The sequence below is a fragment of the Sphaeramia orbicularis genome, chromosome 19 (assembly GCF_902148855.1).
Source record: "Sphaeramia orbicularis chromosome 19, fSphaOr1.1, whole genome shotgun sequence".
NCBI classification, from domain to species: Eukaryota; Metazoa; Chordata; class Actinopteri; order Kurtiformes; family Apogonidae; genus Sphaeramia; species Sphaeramia orbicularis.
The window spans coordinates 7,196,882-7,212,783 of record NC_043975.1 but is presented as its reverse complement, the minus strand read 5'-3'; the positions used below and the strand labels follow the sequence as shown (position 1 = coordinate 7,212,783).

General features: G+C 31.1%; 1 protein-coding gene across 1 annotated transcript in view; it reads right to left on the bottom strand.

The window, feature by feature from the left end:
* adam12a (ADAM metallopeptidase domain 12a) overlaps positions 1-15,902 on the bottom strand; it is a 505,639-nt gene that overhangs the window by 142,977 nt on the left and 346,760 nt on the right. Inside the window, exon 10 of the mRNA XM_030122462.1 lies at positions 15,571-15,655. Within this exon, the coding sequence (XP_029978322.1) occupies positions 15,571-15,655 (85 nt within the window). The remainder of the gene's footprint in view (positions 1-15,570; positions 15,656-15,902) is intronic.

Here is a 15,902-nt window from a genome sequence, read left to right as displayed (position 1 = left end):
GGCTGGTTGGCTTTGGAAGGGTTTACAACACGCTTAAAATATGTTTGTTTTGAAGCACTTTTTTAAGGAGGTGTGACGTTAGAGCAGAGATGAGTTAGAAGTAGTTTTTTTTACACCCCTCCTTGGACACTTAACCCTTTGTAGAACACTCATAGAAACACTGGAATTCAAAATTTCAACCATAGTGGGAAAGGTTACATGATGTTGTTTAAATCCGATTTCTTTTTCCAGAAGAAATTAATTCGGAACTAAAGTATTTTCTCTTCTGTTTACATGGAAATGTTCAACCCGAATAAAGGTTTACATGAGGTAGATCAGTGAGCTAAAGGGTTTGCGCTGCAGTGCTAACATTGCCTTGTTCTGGCAGCCCTTCTGTTAGCTTAGCTTAGCATAGTCACTGCATTTCCATGGTCACACGTAGCCAGTTTTTTAAAGGTGATTTGTTGTCTTTTGTAAGCGATTTTGTGAAATCCGATTCTCCCTAATTATTTCTTTAGATCTGCGACTTACTGCACTCATACAATCTTGGGACTGTTGTGTTGATGGAAGTTGGAAAATCTTGTTGTTGATGCGCTAAATTAGCTTTGCTTTACTGTTTTAGCTTTGTATTAGTTTTTATTTCCCAAGATTTTATTCCTGCAGTAAGTCACATGACCATGATTTGAGCCTCAATTTGTGATCATATTGACCCCACCGGACTAAAGGAATGACTAGGGAGAGTTGAATTTCACAAAATCACTCATAAAATACTACAAATCACCTCTAAAAGCCTGGCTATGTCTGACCATAGGAATGAAGCAATTATGCTAAGCTAGGCTAAGCTAAGCTAACAGAAGGGCTGCCAGAACAAGGCAATCGGTGCACTGCAGTGCAAACTGTTTACCCACTTATTGAACTCATTAGTGCATGACAAATGAATGAATAAAAAACAAGTGATGAACTCTTCCTTCAGGGTTTTCCAGGCTGGTAGTTCCCATCAGAATAGCCCACTGGAACAGTTTGGGAAGACTAGACGGCAGTGCATATTCTTCCGCCAGCGTAGAATGTGTGCGTCATCGCGACAGGACAAGACAACGAGTATGCGCGGAATGGCAGGAATAAAGTCCAAACGGAATAAAGGGTTTACATGTCCCAGGAAGAATTTAGATCGGAATTAAAAGGGCATTAAACCAGTGACTTTATTCAGATTTAAATTTATTCCAAACTATTCTTTTTCAACTGGAATAAGGTGTTTACATGGTCATCTGAAATAGGATCTAACGTTTATTCAGATTAAACCAGGACTAAAAGTTGTCATGACAGCAGGTCTTCATGCACAATTACAATTTTTTTTGGTGAAATCCGATTTTTTTTGTGTACTCATTCATATTACACACTTAATGCGCTGCAAAAATCTAAATCTTACCAAGTGTATTTTTCTCATTTCTAGTCCAAATATCTCATCACACTTAAAATAAGACATTATCATCTAAAGAGTAACTTTTCAGTGAGATATAAGAACTTATTTTCAGACAATAGATCTGGAAAATCTTATTTCAATAAATCTTACCAAGATAATTTTCACTTTTTCCATTGACAGATTTTTTGCTTGAATTAAGCAAAAAAAAAAATCTTGAATTGAGCAAAAAAATCTGCCAGTGGAACAAGTGGAAATTATCTTGGTAACTTGCGCATAAAAATTTGCCTAATGGAAAAAACAACAATTTCACCAAAAATCTCGTGCTTCGAGGACAGAGGTGGTTTTTTGGGCGTAGAAAAATTGGTATATCACACAAAACTGCAATGAAAAGACCTTTGTGCGCAACTAGAGTCACGTGAACAAAAAAATAGATGTTGATGGATGTTACAAGTGATGAAGAAGAGTTTTAAGAATTTTTAAATCATTTTTTAATTTAGTACAGGACAGAGGGGTTAAGAGCATTCTAGATTCAAAACAACAAATATTTACATTCGTCGCCATGTTTACAGAATGACTTCTCGTGTCATCTTGCGATAATAAATAAACAAATCATCGCATTTGTGATTTAATGGAAAAACCAATTAAGTTTTTTTTGACATTTAGTAAATATCGGTAAAGTTTTGCGCATATGTCCAATGGAAAAGCGACTATTGAAATGCAACAAACGTCACAATTCTGCGTCCCAGGAGGAGAAGCGGTGGGAAAAACATATTTCCTTCCGTAAACACATGGTCACGTAATACATCAGGATCTCTTTTGTGCATGCGGGTCACTTCAGGGTCGCATTCAGTTCATACTCAAAATAGATAGAAGTCGCAAGACAATTGTTTAATGTAAAAAAAAAAAAAGCTACAAATTTTTAAATCTAAATCTTACCAAGTGCATTTTTCTCATTTCTAGTCCAAATATCTCATCATACTTAAAATAAGACATAATCACCTAAAGAGTAATTTTCCAGTGAGGTATAAGAACTTATTTTAGACAATAGATCTGGAAAATCTTATTTCAAAAAATCTTACTAAGATAATTTTCACTTGTTCCACTGTCAGATTTTTTGCTTGAATTAAGCAAAAAAAAAAAAAAAAAAATCTTGAATTAACTGATTAATCGGTCGGGCTCTACTTCCAAACTGGGCCCCTCCACTGCTCTATGGGCCCCCCACAAATGCTGGGCCCCATGAATCTGTCTTGTTTACCCCCTCCTTATCGGCGCCCCAGCAGATACAGCTCACATATGGGGAAAAAAAAAAAAAAAAAAAAAAAAAAACCCGGATTTGTCCCACGATGAAGTTACCATATTGGGTGGCAAAAAAAATTTAAAAATCCAAGTATATATAAAAAATAAAAGAAAAACACATTTAAGGCGAAAGGAACATGTATTTTAGAACATTAGACCAACATAAGTGCTGATCCACATGATCCCTTTGAACATCATTCCTTACATTAGTACCATTACTTCATGGTACCGAACAAAGCAGGTCCACTCACTGTTCATGCAGAGGTGGACCTTACAGACCCTGAAGACCACATTGGACCTGAGATTGTTGACTCACTGTCCTCACTGGAACTGTTACTGTCTTGTAATGTGTGTGGAAATGACCAAAAATAGTCACTTGCCCGATAAAAGGTTAAATCTATATTTATGGGGATTTAGGGGTATGTAATTGCAGGCGATTTTTGCTTTTTTGCTTTTTATTTTATGCTAAAACACTCTGTAACCTTGACACAAAACAATACTGACTAGTTAATTGAGTGTTTTATGACATATTTAAGCTTTTACTGCATTTCATTTAGTCAGACTGTTTCTGTTATTCCTTTTGAGTACATTTTACATACACTTTTTCTCTCAGTTTTCATGGTTTCACCTGAGGTCGTCGTGACAGTAGCGACAGTGAATGAAGATTCACGAAACTGAGCCACTGTAAAAGTATTTTATTCATCCGCATAAGACGAATATGAAGCTACCACAGCATTAGACATTGTCCTTAACCTGCAGCTTTGCAATCCAGGCAAAGTAAGAAGCTGTTTTTCCACTTTGCACTTAACAGTACTTGTGAGGAGATTTGAATTTAGCCCGAAGGTGATGCAGTCGTCAGCGTACACGCAACATAAAGCATGCACGCTGTACTGAGAATTCAAAAGAGCGCTTTCAAGTAACACGGAAAGAAATGAAGACCTCACTTTAATTAATGAGGTATGACCACGATGAAGGAAAAGATGCAGACGGAAAAAGCTTTAAAATTCAAGCTTTGTGCGATACCGTCTCCTGTGCAGTAACATAATGTCCTTGTGCAATGTTACAATGTCGTCAGATTTGCTTTACTTTTACATTGCTGTACATTATTTACTGCTGTACATAATCTGGGGGGGGGGGGGGGGGGGGGGGGGGGGGGGGGGGGGGTGGGGGGGGGGGGGGGGGGCATGGGATCATTTTTTTCCTTCAGGTTAGAACATGTAGCAGGTGGAACTAATGTTTAGCGCTGGAGCACCCTGGACTCGTTTTAGGGATGTACAACAAACCCAATCTAGTGTCATGGTGATCGGTCACTACACTAAAAAAAACCTGTTGTTTTTACAGAAAAAACTGGCAGCTGTGGTTTCCAGAAAAATACTGTAAAAAACACATCCAACTGTAAACATATTTATGGAGTAACATGTAGATTTAACATTTAAACATGTAGATTTAACATTTTAAACCTGTAGTTTTAACATTTTAAACATGTAGATTTAAAATTTTAAACGTGGATTTAACATTTTAACATGTATATTTAACATTTTAAACATGTATATTTAACATTTTAAACATGTAGATTTAACATTTTAAACATGTGGATTTAACAGTTTAAACATGTAAATTTAACATTTTAAACCCGTAGATTTAACATTTTAATCATGTAGATTTAACAGTTTAAACATGTAAATTTAACATTTTAAACCTGTAGATTTAACATTTTAATCATGTAGATTTAACATTTTAAACCTGTAGATTTAACAGTTTAAACCTGTAGATTTAACATTTTAAACATGTGGATTTAACAGTTTAAACATGTAAATTTAACATTTTAAACCTGTAGATTTAACATTTTAATCATGTAGATTTAACAGTTTAAACATGTAAATTTAACATTTTAAACCTGTAGATTTAACATTTTAATCATGTAGATTTAACATTTTAAACCTGTAGATTTAACAGTTTAAACCTGTAGATTTAACATTTTAATCATGTAGATTTAACAGTTTAAACATGTAGATTTCACATTTTAAACCTGTAGATTTAACAGTTTAAACCTGTAGATTTAACATTTTAATCATGTAGATTTAACAGTGTAAACATGTAGATTTAACATTTTAAACCTGTAGATTTAACATTTTAATCATGTAGATTTAACAGTTTAAACATGTAGATTTAACATTTTAAACCTGTAGATTTAACATTTTAATCATGTAGATTTAACAGTGTAAACATGTAGATTTAACATTTTAAACCTGTGTATTTAATATTTTAAACCTGTAGATTTAACATTTTAAACCTGTAGATTTAACATTTTAATCATGTAGATTTAACATTTTACTCATGTAGATTTAACATTTTAAACCTGTTGATTTAACATTTTAAACATGTAGGTTTAACAGTTTAAACATGTAGATTTACCATTTTAAACATGTACATTTATAATTTTAAACCTGTAGGTTTAACAGTTTAAACATGTAGATTTACCATTTTAAACATGTACATTTATCATTTTAAACCTGTAGATTTAACAAAACATGTAGATTTAACATTTTAAACATGTAGGTTTAACAGTTTAAACATGTACATTTAACATTTTAAACCTGTAGATTTAACATTTTAAACATGTAGATTTAACATTTTAAACATGTAGATTTAACATTTTAAACATGTGGATTTAACAGTTTTAACATGTAGATTTAACATTTTAAACATGTAGATTTAACATTTTAAACATGCAGATTTAAGATTTTAAACCTGTAGATTTAACATTTTAAACATGTGGATTTAACAGTTTTAACATGTATATTTAACATTTTGAACATGCAGATTTAACATTTTAAACCTGTAGATTTAACATTTTAAACCTGTAGATTTAACATCTTAAACCTGTAGATTTAACATTTTAAACCTGTAGATTTAACATTTTAAACCTGTAGATTTAACATTTTAAACATGTAGATTTAACATTTTAAACATGTAGATTTAACATTTTAAACATGTAGGTTTAACAGTTTAAACATGTAGATTTAACATTTTAAACATGTAGATTTAACATTTTAAACCTGTAGATTTAACATTTTAAACCTGTAGATTTAACATTTTAAACATGTAGATGTAACATTTTAAACCTGTAGATGTAACATTTTAAACCTGTAGATGTAACATTTTAAACATGTAGATTTAACATTTTAAACATGTAGATTTAACATTTTAAACATGTGGATTTAACAGTTTTAACATGTAGATTTAACATTTTAAACATGTAGATGTAACATTTTAAACCTGTAGATTTAACATTTTAAACCTGTAGATGTAACATTTTAAACCTGTAGATTTAACATTTTAAACATGTAGATTTAACATTTTAAACATGTGGATTTAACAGTTTTAACATGTAGATTTAACATTTTAAACATGTAGATTTAACATTTTAAACATGCAGATTTAACAGTTTAAACCTGTAGATTTAACATTTTAAACATGTAGATTTAACATTTTAAACATGTAGGTTTAACAGTTTAAACATGTAGATTTAACATTTTAAACCTGTAGATTTAACATTTATACATGTAGATTTAACATTTTAAACATGTAGATTTAACAGTTTTTAAGTGTTTTTGCACAGTTTGTACAATACAGTTTTTAAATGGGGTCATTGCACCCACTGATATTGTTAAAATGTTCATCTTTGTTACCAAAATGTGTTGGTTGTTGTAAAAAAAAAAGAAACTTTATTGTCATAGTTATAAGGTAATTGCACATTTCCTATTTTTATTTGGAAAAATATTGTCTTGGAGCAGTCTGGTTGAGTGTATTTGTATTGTTCTAGCAAAAATCTAAGTTATTTTTAATTTGCACAACAAATTATTCGAGAAAAAGCAAACAGTATTGTTACAATATTGATGTTTCTTTCCATAAAAGTTATAATTACACCACTGTTAAAATGTTGTTGGGGTTGAGGGGGGCCTGGAGATTTTTTTGTCCTCGAAAAAGGGGGGCCTGAGAAAAAAAGATTGAGAAAAATTGATGTAGATGTTCATCAAAGCTCAGATTAAAATTGAGGGTTATTATATAAAAAAACAGAGAAAACTGCCGAAAAACGGACTTTTTCACTCAAACCTATCATGACCTGAACATAAACCCAGTGTGTCCATCCACTGTCATCGATCCAACTCCACGGGTTTTATTGGTGAATCAATGCTGTAGAAGATGACGGTGTTTCCATGGCAACTACGTAGCCTCTGAACATCCAAATGAGTCATATCTGATGACCACGATGAAGAAAATGATACGAACAGAAACAATAGATTGAAAATTAATGAAATAATAAACTAAATTGAAGGTTTTTTTCTACCAAATCATTTCATATCTATGCTTTGGTTTGTATTAGAAGGTCCATGTAGAAAAAGAGAAGCTCTACTCATTTAACTCTAGTTTTATTTTGGCGCCTCCTTTTCCTCAGACCTGAGTCACTGTCGTAGGTGGAGATGAATAACACGTGTGCATTTGTTCCTTAAGTATCTGATTTTTTTTTTTTTTTGCACTGAAATTAAGTATCTGAATTTTCTTTTGCACTGAAATTAAGTATCTGAATTTTTTTGGTACTTAAATTAAGTATCTGAATTTTTTTGCACTGAAATTATCAGATTTTTTTTTTTTTTTTTTTTGCACTGAAATTAAGTATCTGAATTTTCTTTTGCACTGAAATTAAGTATCTGAATTTTTTTGGTACTTAAATTAAGTATCTGAATTTTTTTTGCACTGAAATTAAGTATCTGAATTTTTTTTGTACTTAAATTTAGTATCTGAATTTTTTTTGCACTGAAATTAAGTATCTGAATTTTTTTTGTACTTAAATTAAGTATCTGAATTTTTTTTTGCACTGAAATTAAGTATCTGAATTTGTGTTTTTCAACTGAAATTAAGTATCTGAATTTGTTTTATTCAACTGAAATTAAGTATCTAAAATTTTTTTCTGCACTGAAATTAAGTATCTGAATTTTTGTGCACTGAAATTATCAGATTTTTTTTTTTTTTTTTGCACTGAAATTAAGTATCTGAATTTTTTTGCACTGAAATTATCAGATTTTTTTTTTTTTGCACTGATATAAAGTATCTGAATTTTCTTTTGCACTGAAATTAAGTATCAGAATTTTTTTGGTACTTAAATGAAGTATCTGAATTTTTTTTGCACTGAAATTAAGTATCTGAATTTTTTTTGTACTTAAATTAAGTATCTGAATTTTTTTTTGCACTGAAATTAAGTATCTGAATTTGTTTTATTCAACTGAAATTAAGTATCTAAAATTTTTTTTGCACTGAAATTAAGTATCTGAATTTTTTTTGTACTTAAATTAAGTATCTGAATTTTTTTTGCACTGAAATTAAGTATCTGAATTTTTTTTGTACTTAAATTAAGTATCTGAATTTTTTTTGCACTGAAATTAAGTATCTGAATTTTTTTTGTACTTAAATTAAGTATCTGAATTTTTTTTGCACTGAAATTAAGTATCTGAATTTTTTTTGTACTTAAATTAAGTATCTAAAATTTTTTTCTGCACTGAAATTAAGTATCTGAATTTTTGTGCACTGAAATTATCAGATTTTTTTTTTTTGCACTGAAATTAAGTATCTGAATTTTTTTGCACTGAAATTATCAGATTTTTTTTTTTTTGCACTGAAATAAAGTATCTGAATTTTCTTTTGCACTGAAATTAAGTATCTGAATTTTTTTTGCACTGAAATTAAGTATCTGAATTTTTTTTGTACTTAAATTAAGTATCTAAAATTTTTTTCTGCACTGACATTAAGTATCTGAATTTTTGTGCACTGAAATTATCAGATTTTTTTTTTTTTTGCACTGAAATTAAGTATCTGAATTTTTTTGCACTGAAATTATCAGATTTTTTTTTTTTTGCACTGAAATAAAGTATCTGAATTTTCTTTTGCACTGAAATTAAGTATCAAATTTTTTTTGGTACTTAAATGAAGTATCTGAATTTTTTTTGCACTGAAATTAAGTATCTGAATTTTTTTTGTACTTAAATTAAGTATCTGAATTTTTTTTGCACTGAAATTAAGTATCTGAATTTTTTTTTGCACTGAAATTAAGTATCTGAATTTGTTTTATTCAACTGAAATTAAGTATCTAAAAAAATTTTTGCACTGAAATTAAGTATCTGAATTTTTTGTCTCTCAATTTTACTATGTTCATAAATTTAGCATAAAAAAAAATCAGATACAAAAAATTCAGAAGCAAAAAATTCATATGCAAAAAATTCAGATGCAAAAAATTTAGAAGCAAAAAATTCAGATGCAAAAAATTCAGAAGTAAAAAATTCAGATACAAAAAACTGAGATCACACATCTGGGACACCGAGGATAAGCAATGATTCTATCTCAAGTTGAACCGCCAGTCAGCCTATCAAGTTACGTTAGATTGGTCATGTGACGCCAAAAAAATTCAGATACTTAATTTCAGTGCAAAAAAAGTTCAGTGCTAGAAATTCAGTGGCTTTTATAATTCAAAATTTGATGAGACAGATTTACTTCCATACGTAAAACATGAAAGAGGCAGATGACTTTGGTCGCTAAAAAGGGTTTAACATTACTCAGATACAATTATGTGTCCAAAGAGGGTGGATGTTTTCTTCTCCAATATTAATTATGAGCTCATATAAACACTGACTCTTTTCTGTCAAATGTAATTATCAGCTGTAACAAGGTCTTAATCGGCTGCTCATTTTCAATCAGCTTTAATTAGGACGCAGAGTTTTGAACGTGAGCAGAGGTCTGGATGGTTTGTTTATTTATTTTAATCTATCAGTCCCGTTCAGTTTTAGACACCGGTTGTCATTTTTCATTGAAGGTGTGTTATGAGATAGTAGAAATCTAAGCTAACTTTGCTTCTATTGTAGACATACAGTAATGAGTATAAATCCTAGTCTTTGATTGTTGGTTTATTAAAGTTCTAACATCTACACATATGCATTTGTCTGTATTTAGATATATGTGAAGTACACTACAAACAAAAAGTTAAGGATATTTCTTTTTTCTTTTATTTTGTCTTTTTTTTTGTCATTTTTCCCACTTGTAAATAAAACGGTCTGGTCATTAAAAAAAAAAAAAAAGTGTTTCAATTCACACAAAAAAAGTAAAAAGCGCTGTGCAAGAATCCCAACTGAAAAAAAAATAGCCCAAAAATTAAAAAATATCCTTAACTTTTTGTTTGTAGTGTACGTACAGAAGGAAAAACAAAAAGTTTTCAGTGAAAAAACAGCGTCTATAAACCAAAGCACCGGAAAAAAATCTAAATCTGACCAAGTGTATTTTTCACATTTCAAGTAAAAATATCTCATCACACTTAAAATAAGACATAATCACCTAAAGAGGAACTTTTCAGTGAGATATAAGAACTTATTTTTAGACAACAGAACACGAAAATCTTATTTCAAGAAATTTACAGGGATAATTTTCACTTGTTCCGTTGGCAGATTCTTGCTTGAATTAAGCAAAAAAAAAAAATCTTGAATGCCTTTTCACATTGGCTCAGAGACATGGTGTCCTGCATGATTCTAGAGAAGATCTATAGAAGATGATAAACAATCTATAGAAGATTTATAAATAAATAAATAAATACATTTTAATAAATTTAAATAAAAAATATAAAAATAAAATAAATGTTAATGTATTAATTATTTTTAGATTATTATTTTTCTTTTCCCTTGCTCTTTTTTCTATTATTTTGTCTTTTTTTTGGTCATTTTTGCCACTTGTAAATAAAATGGTCTGGTCATTAAAAAAAAAAAAAAAAAAGTGTTTCAATTCAATTCACACAAAAAAAGTAAAAAGCGCTGTGCAAGAATCCCAACTGAAAAAAAAATAGCCCAAAAATTAAAAAATATCCTTAACTTTTTGTTTGTAGTGTACGTACAGAAGGAAAAACAAAAAGTTTTCAGTGAAAAAACAGCGTCTATAAACCAAAGCACCGGAAAAAATCTAAATCTGACCAAGTGTATTTTTCACATTTCAAGTAAAAATATCTCATCACACTTAAAATAAGACATAATCACCTAAAGAGGAACTTTTCAGTGAGATATAAGAACTTATTTTTAGACAACAGAACACGAAAATCTTATTTCAAGAAATTTTACCGAGATAATTTTCACTTGTTCCGTTGGCAGATTCTTGCTTGAATTAAGCAAAAAAAAAAATCTTGAATGCCTTTTCACATTGGCTCAGAGACATGGTGTCCTGCATGATTCTAGAGAAGATCTATAGAAGATGATAAACAATCTATAGAAGATTTATAAATAAATAAATAAACACATTTTAATAAATTTAAATAAAAAATATAAAAATAAAATAAATGTTAATGTATTAATTATTTTTAGATTATTTATTTTTCTTTTCCCTTGCTCCTTTTTCTATTATCTTGGGTTTTTTTTAAACACTGTTCTTTTATACTGAACTTATTAATTCTCATTAACCCTTTCATGCACGAATTATGAGAACCTTGATCAAAATTCTTTTCCAGAGTGTTTTTATTCCTCTTTAGGCATGGAAAAAAACAATGCGATTGAAAATAAATAAAAATAAATAAATAAAATAAAAAATAATCAAAAAAAAAAAAAAACATAAAAAACAATAATGGAAAAAAAAAATCTTATGAACTTATTTTTCATGAAGTTGCAAAAATGTCCACTCAAATGGACACCATGTGTTGAATTTTTGATGCACAGAAACATGTATTTACTGATAAATTGTGTGAAAACTATGGGGAGGGCTTGTGATTCTGGGGGTTTATGCTCAAGAGAGATCTACATAATGTTACCAATTCATGTCAGAAAAGATATATAGTGTCTTAAAACTTCAATAAAGATATGTGTAAAAAAAAAAAGAACTACAAAATCCATGAACATTAAAGAAAACAGCTGTAGAATAGCTGTCCGCTGTAGTGACCAGTATGTATGAAAGGGTTAAACACGGTTGTTAATATATTTTATAATTTTCATTCCGTCTTGTCATACATTTTTTCAGTGGTTGTTTGTATCTGTTCATGTCTGGGTAGGGTTTGGTTTGGTGTTGTGTCGTGGGTGGATGTTGTTCAGAAAATTGAAAATCTCCTTCCTGTGTAGCGAATGTTTTATTCATGTTCTGTTATTAATAAAAAGACCTTTGAAAGAAAGAAGAAGAGAAAAAAAAAGTGACTTTTTCAGTCAAATCTATCATTAACTGAACATAAACCCACTGTCATTGATCCAACTCCATGGGTTTTACCAGTGAATCAATGTTGTAGAAGATGACAGGGTTTCCACGGTAACTCCGGAGCCTCTGAACGTCCAGATAGGTCATATCTAATGACCATGAAACAATGACAAACTGCACTGTAAGCCCAGGATTTGTATTTACTAAAATGCTTTAATTACAATGCACTTAAATGATTTAAGTTTTATGATGTTACTATAAAATTTTCAGTATATTCTACTAATTTGTAGAGCAGTATTTTTAAATTTTTAATTTTATGTTCTTATCCTGGTTTTTATCCCAGATTGTTTCTATTTTATCTTTACTGGTTTTTATGGTGTTTTATTGCATCTTGTTTTTATTTATTGGATCTTATTTATTTTATTGTATTTTTTTTTTTTTAATTATCCATGCTGCTATACAGATGAATGGTGGAACACTGAGCACTTTCTGTCCTGTCTGTAAGCGTGATCAAGTACCTGTCTTGCATGTTTAATGTAAGTGTTGTTGGAAAGCCAAGGCAATCACCTAGACTGCAAAACAAATCTACCTACGGGTATAAATAAAGTAACCTTGACCTTGACCTTGATAGTTGAAAGTACAAAAAAGTTTCAGTTGAATGGAATTAAATCACTAAGTTTTAGTCATGACCACACCTTTTTATCTTCGCATTGCATTGTGGGTATTGGGCATGTTGTTGAAAATGTGTTCTTTTTCTGTGCAGGGGTTCAGCGGGGTGGTGGTGTTAGTGTTCATTTGGATTTAATGTGTGTATGGCAGTGTTTATTGGCCTTTTTGTGTTTGTTTTTGTATTTTTGTAGAGCTGCACCATGAGTCAGAGCCAGAGGAAGAACTATGGCTTTACTGTTCATCTAAGACACAGGTGTCAAACATGCGGCCCGGGGGCCAAATCCGGCCCACCAAAGGGTCCAGTCTGGCCCTTGGGATGAATTTGTGAAATGCAGAAATTCTACTAAGATATTAACAATCCTTTAATTTCAGGCTCCACATTCAGACCAATTCAATCTCAAATGGATAGGACCAGTAAAATACTATCATAATAACATATAAATAATGACAACTCCAAATTTTTGTCTTTGTAAATGTAAATATTTTCATGTATTTACACTAAAACAAAGTATAATTTCACAAAAAAATGTGAATCACCTGAACAAATATGAAGAACCTGAAATTTCTAAACAGAAATAAGTACAATTTTAACAAGATTATGCCTGTTATTTAATGTTTTTTGTGTTTGTAGATCCACTGTGATATTTAAGTTACAATGTACATGTGTAAATGATAAACTGAGGCTGAATATTGTTAAAATTACATTAATTTTTTCAGTTTGTTGATGTTATTCACATCTTTTGAAAGGATAGTTTGTAGATGTAAGCCTTTTCATAATGTAAATTAATTTTTTTCACTCTAAGCCATAGAGAAAAGTTTGGAGTTGACATTATTTATATATTATTATGTTCTTATTTTACTGGTTCGGCCCACTGCAGATCAAATTTAGCTGAATGTGGAACTGAACTAAAATGAGTTTGACACCCCTGATCTATGAGTTTTTGTACAATGGAAATCTTAATGTCTTGTCAAATTAAAAGCACTTCCTGTACTGGCAAATAACATTGAGCTAACTTCCATTCATGCTACAGTATATTAACCCTTTCATGCACAGTGGTCACTGCAGTGGACAGTTCTTCTCCAGCTGTTCTCTTGTATATTCATCAGTTTTGTTGTTTTAGTTCCATATCAGCCAACACAGCGGACGCTCATGCTTCATCCCATACACTGTCATTCCTGTAACTTTCCTGTTCTTTTAACTAAATCAATTACTAATTGTTATTAGACTGTAATTAACAGAGTTTTTTTTTTCTTTTGCATATTATGTGAGTGAGTAATAACTAGTATTATAGTATGTTCAAATGGGAGAAAACATCAGATTAGCAACATTAACCTCCTGAGACCCAGGAAAATGAAATTTTTTGCTTTTTTCCTTTAAACAATTGTCTTGATGGAAACTACATAATACAACAGTTTTTTTTCTTTTGTTTGTTTTTTTTTTTCCTGAGAAATTTTTTAAAATTATTTTTATTTATTTTTACCTCTGCCAAGGAGGTTATGTTTTTGCCAGGGTTTGTTTGTTTGTTTGTTTGTTTGTTTGTCTGTCCGTTAGTGTGCAACATAACTCAAAAAGTTATGGACAGATTTGGATGAAATTTTCAGGGTTTGTTGGAAATGGGATAAGGAAGAAATGATTAAATTTTGGTGGTGATCGGGGGTGGGGGGGCCAACGGGGGGGGGGGGGCACTGATCAGCCTTGGCGGAGGTCTGCGCTCTCCGAGTGCTTCTAGTTTGTAAATGTAAATATTTTCATAATTTCATGTTATTTTTTGCACTGAAACAAAGACACAAATTTGAAGTTGTTAATTCAAGATTTTTTGCTAAATTTAAGATTTTGTTTTTTTACTTAATTGATTTTTTATTTTTTTTTTGCTTAATTCAACATTTTTTTCCTTAATTTAAGCTTTTTTTTTTTTTTTTTTGCTTAATTACCTCCGCCAAGGAGGTTATGTTTTTGCCAGGGTCTGTCTGTCTGTCTGTCTGTCTGTCTGTCTGTCTGTCTGTCTGTCTGTTTGTCTGTCCGTTAGTGTGCAACATAACTCAAAAAGTTATGGACAGATTTGGATGAAATTTTCAGGGTTTGTTGGAAATGGGATAAGGGAGAAATGATTAAATTTTGGTGGTGATCGGGGGTGGGGGGGCACGGGGGGGGGGGGGGCACTGATCAGCCTTGGCGGAGGTCTGCGCTCTCCGAGTGCTTCTAGTTTTTAATGGGATGTCCTTTACAATGGACAGCATTGTTTAAGTAAAACTGTCAAACTTTTGTCCCCTACAGAGGACAAAAATGTATTGTTGGGTCTCAGGAGGTTAAAAATGCTTTTATTTCATAGTTTTCACACAGTATGTCAGTAAATACATGTTTCTGAGCTTCAAAAATTAAACAAATGGTGTCTAGCTGAGTGGACATTTTTGCAACTCCATGAAAAATAGATTCATAAAAAAAAATAATAATAATAATAAAAAAAATAAAGAAAAATCAATTACATAGTTTTTTTCATGCCTTAAGAGGAATAAAAACACTCAGGAAAACATTTTGATTAAGGTTCTCATAATCCGTGCATGAAAGGGTTAAATTGAGTAATTTCATAACTATTTTGGTCAGGAATAGTATTTTGAGTTTGATTAACTTGAAAAAGTTGTTTAATCAATGATAAATTAATCTGGCTGCAATTAAGAAAATTAGTCAGTGTAACCTAAAATGCTGAGTTGAATGGTTGGATAGTGGGGTTGATTTTACAACAGATTTAAAGTACAAATAACTTGTCTTTTAGTGTTTTCTACTTAATAGTTTAAGTTCAATACTTTTAGCATTAAAGTTAAACCTACTTAAACCAACTGATTAGTCGATCATTACTCAAATCATTTAAGTGCAATCACTTAACCTGAAATTTTTGGAGTAAACTCTACTTATCCGGGCTTACAGTACGTATTCTACACCAATTATTTCACTTGGCGGTGGTAATGAACAATAAAACACAATAACAACATCTCCATAAACTTACCATGACGATTCCTCCAGACTGCTCGGCTGTGCACATGCTCATTATGGGCGCCATACCGATGGTGGTGCCCTGAAAGTACACCCCACTAGGGGGCAAAAACAGGTCAGTCAGATCTCATTAACACCCGGTACATACTCACACTTCAACTGTCATTAAAGCACCCAAAGGAATGTGTAGTCGCTCAGAGTGCTGAAGAGAGATGTCTTGATGAGCAGGTCGGTGGATTGGATTTTGTTGCACTGGGAAAAGTGTGAGAGGTGAGAGTGATTTCTGCCAAATGCAGTCGGTGTGTTCTCGTCAAATCATCTGCTGCCTCGGTAATTTAATCTGAC